The sequence below is a fragment of the Orycteropus afer genome, unplaced genomic scaffold (assembly GCF_000298275.1).
Source record: "Orycteropus afer afer isolate SDZICR_OR568_19922 unplaced genomic scaffold, OryAfe1.0 scaffold00142, whole genome shotgun sequence".
In the NCBI taxonomy this organism is placed as follows: Eukaryota; Metazoa; Chordata; class Mammalia; order Tubulidentata; family Orycteropodidae; genus Orycteropus; species Orycteropus afer.
This window is the reverse complement of record NW_006921729.1, coordinates 4,909,519-4,918,796: the sequence shown is the minus strand read 5'-3', so window position 1 is coordinate 4,918,796 and position 9,278 is coordinate 4,909,519. Positions and strand designations below refer to the sequence as shown.

Below are 9,278 nucleotides of genomic sequence, written 5' to 3'. Positions count from 1 at the left end.
AGAGTTCCTTGGGTGTGGTAGAAGTAGGAGTTTATTCTATGGCTCTGATCAGAGGAAGCCCATGATTTCTTTTAGAGATCTTTAGAGCCCATGAGATATTTTTTAGAAATCAAAGTCTGGGGCTACAGGCAGTGGGAGCAAAACAGAGAGAAGAGAGATCAGCCCCAACTCTGTCCCATTATAATTGGTTTCAGATCCCCCACACACCAGGGAATGGCCTCCTACACAGACATAGAAGTCTTAGACTGCTTAAACTCCTCCAACTCATCCCTTCTGCCACTGAACTCTCCCCATCTTCCAAGACCAAGTTCCTCTCCTATTTTTCCTGATCCTACTACACCATTAGACTGAAACTGTAGAGGAGCCTAACTAGGAAGAACATTGAGGGACCAGGCCTCAGCCCTCCCCAGGTATATAGGGGACTTCAGTCTGGAAAAAACAACCCTCTAATGAAAGTGCCCCAAGGCCATCTGCCTGTGTCCCAAGGTGAGGAGGAGTGGAAGGCCATCATCTCCTGTCTCGTGGAGGTCCCAGCCAGCAGCCCTGCCACCAAGATTCCTCAGGAGAGGGGATGAGTAGGGCTTCATGGTTGAAGCCAGAACACTTGTTCTGTCTGAAAAGTAATTCAGTTTGAAAAGTAATTCATTCCGGAGATGGCCCATCCAGATGTACTGGGCAAGTTTCAAAAGCAGTGCTTAGAGTTTTTGCTCTCATTGAGGCTGGGACCAGGAGACAATGTTCACAAATTTCCATATGAGAATGGAGGCAGAGACCATGGGGAGGGAAATGGGAGAGGGCAGCTTCCTAATGCCTTTACTCTCTGCTTCTGACACTGCATATTGGCTACAGCTCACATGTGGACTTAGACAATCCCCACCCTCCCTGGGTATTTGCATATCTGGACTATATAGCAGTGTAAGTAATATCTTGCTCAGAAAAGAACTTGAATCTTTCCCATGGGTATGGCTCTGCCTGTGGGCTGGTACAGGATAAAAAGATCAGACTTGGCAAAAGGGTGCCAGGGGAAGAGGGGAGCACAGGTTTGGAGGACAACACATGGGCTGGCACTTGAACCCATCCTGATCAAAGACCTTGGAAGCTTGTGGACATTCCAGGGAAGGAAGGACTTCAGGTGAAACCAAAGAGCTGTGTCACTGAGCTCTGGTATGCTTCTGGGGACCCACCTATTGGAGATGCCCCTTCTCACCTCCAGGCAGGTTGCCCCACGGTCCCCACACCATGGGGATTGTGGGCATCTGCAGTTGCCACATCAGCAGGTATCTTCCCCTGCATCATATCTGAAGCCAGATAACTTGTTCAATTGCATGTGGGTTGAGAAGCAGTGAGTCCAGGACCTGAGACCATCCATTCACCTGAAATTCTTCCTTGGTCACTTCTTCTTTGGAGGTGGCTTGGTCTTCTTTTTCAATCTGGTATACAAAAGAAAAAAAGAAAAATCCTTAACATTGGTAAGTGATGTACAACTCTCTCTTTGTGCTCAGACAACATAACTGAATTTTCAGACAATCTTTGCAGTTTATTTTTCTCTCACAACTCCAGCCTCAGACACCCTCTCTTTAACTTGCTCCATTCTGGTAATCTCTGGCCAAAATAATATGACAATATTTTTTCCCTGGCCTGAGTCTTCTCCTATTTTATATATAAAAATTATCACTATTCCTGGTTAGTCATTGTTGATCATTTTCAAATACAAAGGTAATTAAAGTACCCCCCCACACACACTCCTAGATAACACCAGTTTGCTACCCATACACATAAAGGTGTGAACATACAAACACATACAGATAGAGTATATGTTCTCACATTATAAAATTGAGACCATACTGATGTGTTCCTATTAGGGGTAGCCGGGATAAACTGTGTTCAAAGAGATAAACAACACCCAGTAAGATATTACTAATCAATGGCTGAAGACAAGCTTATCTAACTGAGGGATTGTATTACATTAACTGTAATTTATGTAGATAGCAGAACACTATTGAATCATTTCTGAAATGAAGCTTTGTTGAATACTCTCAGAATAGCATCAGAGTTATTGATTTTAAAAATGAACAAACAAAAAACACCAAGATCCATGCTTTAGGAATGTGGCATATCTTCCACTACATGTGGAGTTTACAAAGACCATAATAGCTTTCCTTGTCATTTGGGGAGTTTGAAAAACTAGAAATAAAATTCATAGTCAGGTGCTAAGTGAAATAGCAGTAAAAACATATAAAAACTAGTCATACAAATTGAAAAGGAAAAAATAAAACTGTCTCTATTGACAGACAATGTGATTATCAGTGGGGAAAACCCCAAAGAGTTTACAAAAAAATCTACTAGGACTAATAAGTGAGTTTAGCAGTATCATAGGATACGAGGTCAACATACAAAAATCAATTACATTTGATTATAGTATCAGTGAACAATTGGGAATTAAAATTTTTAAAGTACTATTTACAATAGCACAAAAAAAACATGAATTACATAGATATAAAGCAAACAAAATATGTGCAAGATATGTATGCTGAAAACTACAAAACAAGAAAGATCTAAATGAATGGAAATGTATACCACGTTCATGGGTTGGAAGATTCAGTGTTGTTACCATTCTCCAAATTGATCTATAGACTCAACACAATCCCAATCAAAATGCAATCAGGAAATGTAGAAATCGACACACTAACTTTATTATTTATATGGAAAAGTAGAGGAACTAGACTAGTCAAAAATGAAGAAAAATGTAGGATTCACACAAACTGGTTTCAATAATTACTATAAGACAGCAATAATCAAGATAGTGTAGAATTGGAAAAGGAACTATATTTAGATTAGTGGGACATAACAGAAAGTCCAGAAATAAACTCACACACATATGGTCAACTGATTTTTTATAAAGATACAGAAGTAATTCAGTGGAGAAAGGATAGTCTTTTCAACAAATTGTGCTGAAACAATTGGACATCTATATGCAAAAAAACTCGTATTCCACACAATTGATAAAATATTAACTCTGAATGGATAAATATACCTACATGGAAAATGTAAAATTAACAATTTTTAGAAGAAAATCTCAAGACCTCAGGTTAGGCAAAGATTTCTTACCTACAACGTAAAAAGCATGAATCATAAAAGAAAAGAGCTGATAAATTGGACTTCATGATAATGTTAAAATTTTATTCTTCAAAAGACATTGTTAAGAAAATGAAAATGCAAGCCACAGACTGGGAGAAAATATTTGTAAAACATTTATTTGTTAAAGGACTTATATCCAGAATACGTTGTTAAAATTCTCAAAACTTAATAATAAGAAACCAACAACCCATTTTTTTTTAATGAGCAAACACTTCACCAGAGAAGATATATGGGTGGCACATAGGCTCATGAAAAGAAATAGAACAGCGTTAGTCATTAAGTCGAGCAAGATTCAAAAGTTCAATCACCCAAACTCATAAAAGCAATAATGGAATCGGTGTGGCGGGCAGGACAACAGCCTGACCTGAGAGATCAGGCGATTTTCCTAACTCTGGTGTTATCTGGAAAATGATAGATTAATTTCTGATTTTGATTGGCTGAAGAGGCCAAAATTAGATTTCCAGGGTATAATCACTGGGAATAAATTAAGCATAATATATGTCTGGTGGAATTTCAACACAAACATGCAAAAAGTTTTTTCTACAACCTAACTACAACGCCTGTGTTTGCCACCCAGGGAAATAGAAGTAGGGCTTAGAAAAGGGCTAGTTTGCCCAATACTAAACAAAGAAAAGGAGAAAATGTAGAGTCTACCTCTTTTACATCAGGAAGAACAAAGAGAGGACAAGTCAGTCATAGAAAGTGTCCAGGGTAAATTGGGCCTATATGCCTGAAAAGCAGGCAGGCTATCTCCAGCTACTAGTTAAATCCTTAGCAGCTGGCCTTTATATTTCAAATTGTCAGTGCACACCTTTGGACCCCTAATATTAATAGCTTATAGGTTCATTTTTCAATTATGCAGGTGTTTATAATTGCACTGTACTTCAGAGGTCTTGCCAATTCTAAATAAATACATATAAATATGAATCTTTTCTTCTACAGCTACAAGGGGAAAGTAGAGTTGTTTCTACTTTATTAGAAATATAAACACATGGCCATTCAGCTGGTGGTCCTAGTCGCAAGCTTCAGAAGTGCCTAGCCATGGCTAGCCCTGTGCAGTGGGTATTCAACAAACCACCAAACCAGGTTTTGCTCCAATTCTAGACTCTAGATTTTAATTAGACCAAATGTATGGAGAATCTAAGGCCACTTTGCACCTTTAACAATCAGGAATCTTGGCTGGGCTTTGATTATTATCATCTGCTAAAACAAAACAAAAGAACAAAAAAGTGGCTGAAGAAGGAGAGGGATCAGGGAGATTGGAGCCACCAAATGTGGGCTGCGAGTGGAGGCAGCCAATCTCAGTGTTGCCCTCTGGAGAAAAGAGCAGCATCACCGAAGGATAGACCACTCATAAATGCCACCTGAGCAGCTGGCATCCATCATTTCCTTTGATTGCTCAGAGCCTGGTAGAATGCTATGGAAATAGTCTTGATAATTCATATTTGCAGAAAAAAAAAAACCGGTCCTCGAGGCTTTCAGTGTACAGGATTCAATTTGGTACAACAAGAAATGCTATGAAAGAATGAGTCAAAGTCTCTCACAGTACTGCCTAGATCAGTGTGACTGATTGACCCCAAACCAGCCACTCATAGCCTCAGCGGTTTTCAAAAAACCACGGATCCCCAGGGCCTAGCAGTGAAAGCCTGAGGAACCAAAAAAACTCAGCTTGGTAAACACCTCTGCTAACCTAAAAGGCAAAGACTACGTAGTGAAATCCTAAAACCTTGTAGAATTTAGAGTAGAATAAACTAGGTGGGTAATGCCAAGGCTTCATTCTATCAAATATGAGACTGCTACCATATTCAATCCAGAAGCAGAGAATCATGCCAATTGGATCTAAGATTAAATTAAATCCTGATTTTTGAGAAGACTCATCCGAGGAAGTTACTGAGGGCCAAAAGGCATTTGTCAAAACTGTTTAATCTCTAAATGCAGGACCTCGGTAACAGCACCATTTCAGAAAAGAAGTCCACATCAGAAGACCTTTTGGTTGCCCTTTCATCCAGGGCCATTTAGTAGCTCTGCTTAAGAATAAATTTGTTCCTGTTAACTTGCCTCCCACCACTGGGATTTGAGAGACTCAATCAGTAGGAAAAAAAGGGAATTGACAATATGGTGAAGCAATAGATCTGCAGCAGTACCTTAGGGCATTTGGGAATCTGAGAAGGAAAAATGAGTGTCTCTGATAAGGCTCAAATAGTGCAAATGCAATATTACATGGGACTTCTTACACTAAACTGAGTTTTGAATGAAGAGCTTCAGCTCTCTGCTCCCAGGGAAAGGAAAATGTCTGAGGAGACAATGACAACTTGTAGAGGTAACCTCCTCTGCATCCACTGAGAACACTGCAGTGAAGAAGTCAAAAAAGGCCAACACTAGGATATCCCAGCTGTTGAGTTTAGATGAATGAAACCAACAAGGCTGTGTCCAAACAAATCTGTGACTTAAATCTGTAAAATTTGCTTTGTCTTCCATATCTTTTTGATGTCCTGCTTCAACCCAGCCACCCAAAGAACCAGAGCTTCCTTCAGATGATGGCTTAAAGTCACCACCATAGATGACATACCTCTTGTATAATTAACTTCCTCTGCCTAGCTCATTTCCTAACTACTTCCATATATCAAGGAACTCTGGTGGCACACTGGTTAATGCATTCAGCTGCTAACCAAAAGGCAGGCAGTTTGAACTCACCAGCTGCTCTGCGGGAGAAAGATGAGGCAGTCTGTTTCTGTAAAGATTTACAGCCTTGAAAACCATATTGGGCAGTTTTACTCTATCCTATAAGGTTGCTGGGAGCTCTTAGTAGCTCTGCTTAAGAATAAATTTGTTCCTGTTAACTTGCCTCCCACCACTGGGATTTGAGAGACTCAATCAGTAGGAAAAAAGGGAATTGACAATATGGTGAAGCAATAGGTCTGCAGCACTACCTTAGGACCAAGTGCTTAAGGCACTTGACTGCTAATCAGAAGGCTGGTGGTTCAAACCCACCAGCCACTCCGCGGAAGAAAGACTGGGCAATCTACCTCCGTAGTGATACTGCCTCGGAAACCCAAGGAGGGGTCACTATGAGTTGGGTGCAACTCGATGGCACATAACAACAACAACAACAACAACATAGGGTTGCTATGAGTTGGAATCGATTTGATGGCAGTAGGTTGGTGGGTTTCCATATATCAGAACTTACTTGTCCTGGGCCTCTTTTACTCAGGCCATTTAGGAAGATGTAAATTAACAATTAGAGAGCCCTAGTGGTGCAGTGGTTAATCATTTGGCTGCTAACCAAAAGGTAGAGGGTTTGAACCCACCAGCTGCTCCATGGGAGAAGGATATGGCAGGCTGCTTTCCTAAAGATTTACAGCCTTGGAAACCCAATGGGGCAGTTTTATTCTGTCCTGTAGCATTGCTATGAGTCAAAATTAACTCAACAGCAATGAGTTTTTTAAATTAGTAACTCGGTAACCTAGTGTATGACTTTCTACTAAAGTTTTAGGGGCTAGTAGCCTGTTACTTCACAAGTTAAATTCATCTGACCTCACACTCTGTTTGAAGCTTTAACATTTGGTACCATAAATTTGGTAACTATTTATTTAATAGGAACTCTGGTGGCATAGTGCCTAAGGCATTCAACTGCTAACCAGAAGGCTGACGGTTCAAACCCACCAGCCACTCCTCAGAAGGATGGTTGGGCAATCTACTTCTGTAATGATACTGCCTCAGAAACCCCGGGAGGGGTCACTATGAGTCAGGACCAACTTGACGGCAGTGAGTTTGATTTTTTTGGTATTTCTTTAATACACATCACAGATATCTGGATCATTAATGTATGAATTACTTTGATCAAAAGATATTCCATGTGCTACCTGAGTCACTATCTCCTCAGGAAGGTGGTGGTGGGGTGCTTGTTGAAAGTGCTTATTGCCAGGCCTCACCAGTGACCTAATCAATTGGATTCTCTGAGGACATCCTTAAAACACTTCACAGTGAATTTTTATGCATACTAAATGCATAAATATCAATGATGTCCATATGCAGTAATGCGCTATACAAGTGCTGGGTATCAGAGTGGATAGGAGAAACTCAAATACAAATTGTACCCATTACTAACTTATAAAATAGATATAGTTCCAAATATTAAAAGGACTAAAATGTCAGCCTGCCTAAAATGGAGCAGATGAACATGTCTTTCTGACTTCCCAAACCTTCTATTCCTCTCTACATGCATCACCCTTTCCTTATCCTGTACTCATCTTAGCTAAACTTTCTCTGTAAAGCTCCAAATTCCTGTGGCAGAGCCAATAACTCACTGCTCAGAGGTCCCATGGCTCAAGGCACATACTGTGATTCTCTTGTTTGTTCCTGGTGAATCACAACCAACTTGGCTTGTTCACTGCCATATTCTTTTCTGCAGCATGGTATATGGAACTCTACAGGTAAGTAATAAGGTTTGTTGACTAACTGAATGAGTGAGTGAATAAGTGATCTTGCCAATGAGATTAAATCAGATGAAGAGTATTAGAAAGACAGATACATGTCATGACTTACACACACACAGACACTCCCTTGGAGTCACCATACCTCCTCTCTCTGGGGCACGGGAATTGAGGTATTCATTTATGTAATCTGTTACTTCAAATAATATTCTGAATTGATAAATTAAATTATCACTTCCTGTCCTACTACACAAAGGAAACAATGCCATCTGAAGAACTGTATCAGTAGCAATTGTGTAGAAGGAAAACAGAAACCACACTAGGTATTTCAAACAAAGGGGATTTAATGCAGGGAATGGATTACACAGGTTTGGTAAGGCTGAAAGAGGGCCATTGAGATAGCTCAGATATTAGCAAATATTGGAAGTAGCTACTAACCTTAGGACTGGGGAAACAAAAGGGAAGAGATGGTGTTACCAGACCCTAGTAGCCTTGATGGGGGAACCCCCACGGCTGGTGCCTGGACCTCTTTGGGGGGAGCTGCGCGGCTGTTGCTTGGGCTTCTGAGGGGGGCGCTGCTTGGCTGGTGGTGGTCGGACCTCTGGGCGGGGGCGTGGCTGACGCTCAGACCTCGGAGGGGACCGTGGCTTGGCTGGTGCTCTGACCACCGCGGGGGGTGCAGCTGGCTGGACCTTGGGCCTCTGAGGGGACGTTGCACGGCGGCTGGTTCTGAGAGGGCCAAAAGAAGCTGGAGGCTGGAGCCATGGCTCTCTTCTGCTGCTTAAGGGATGCTGACAGGAGCTGGAAACAGGAAGGACGACCCGGCTCCCCACCCCCACCCCCACCGTCCAATCTCCCTCTAGTGCCTTCCAGTGGCAGAATTTAACTGGGAGCCAACTGTCACGGGGCCTGGGAAAGTGTGGTTTGCAGAGTCCGGGTCCCAGCATCACAGAGCGCAGTACGAAGGGAGGGCTTGTAGCTGAGAGACAACACGCGAGTACTCACTCAGTCCAAGTGCTGAGTGGGCAGTGTGTACCACTTACCTGGTCTTCTGGCAGGCACAGCAGATCCAGTCCTCTTCTTTCTTCTGGTAGAAGCAGCCACTCTTGCAGATGCTGTATTTACGATCCACAATCTCCCGTTTGGAGTTGAGGAAGGTAAATGGCGGGCAGCAGTGTATGCTGAAGTGCTCAGAAAACTTCTGGTTCTTGGAGAGCCTGGGGCCGTCCTTTGCCATTCTCTGACTCATCTTACTGTAAATTGTCCATGCAGGGAGAGATAGGGAGACATAAAATATCAGGCAAAAGAGGTTTCTACCCAAGGAACCCTCTCTCTGTGATTCCCAGAGTCCAAATTAATATCTAGGGTTGCCCTACATAACAACAAAAGTCTGGAAGATCAATTTTGCACCCAATTAGATGGAAAGGAACTAAATTGGGTTTATTATTTTTTGTATGTGTCTTTTTAAATCATATTTTCTGAGAGAGTGAGTAACATGGATTCTTTTTTCCTTATTTTCAATAGACCAATTTAGAATAGGAAAAATATTACAGAACCAAATAAAAACATGGTGAAATAATATTCTGGGTCTAGGAAAGGCCTTTTCTCTAAACAGCATTCTTTATTTTTAAAACCATAATCACTCTTCATACAATAAAATGGTGCACAACAATGAAAAAGAACAAATGAATAAGACATGTCAATATG

General features: G+C 41.4%; 1 protein-coding gene across 1 annotated transcript; it reads right to left on the bottom strand.

Annotated features, from left to right (window-relative positions):
* Positions 1 to 1,390: 1,390 nt before the first annotated feature.
* Positions 1,391 to 8,820, bottom strand: LOC103201110 (myelin associated oligodendrocyte basic protein). The gene is made up of 2 exons (XM_007945735.1): positions 8,615 to 8,820; positions 1,391 to 1,430 (listed from the first exon to the last, which is right to left on the bottom strand). Exons 1-2 carry the CDS (start codon positions 8,818 to 8,820, stop codon positions 1,391 to 1,393), a joined length of 246 nt encoding a protein of 81 aa, XP_007943926.1.
* Between the last annotated feature and the right edge of the window lie 458 nt (positions 8,821 to 9,278).

Bases quoted from the DNA above. Each gene is read 5' to 3' on its own strand.
- LOC103201110 (XM_007945735.1), bottom strand. From the start codon at position 8,820: ATGAGTCAGAGAATGGCAAAGGACGGCCCCAGGCTCTCCAAGAACCAG. The intron at 1,431-8,614 runs GTAAGTGGTACA...TTTGTATACCAG, and splicing joins TGTGCCTGCCAGAAGACCAG to ATTGAAAAAGAAGACCAAGC.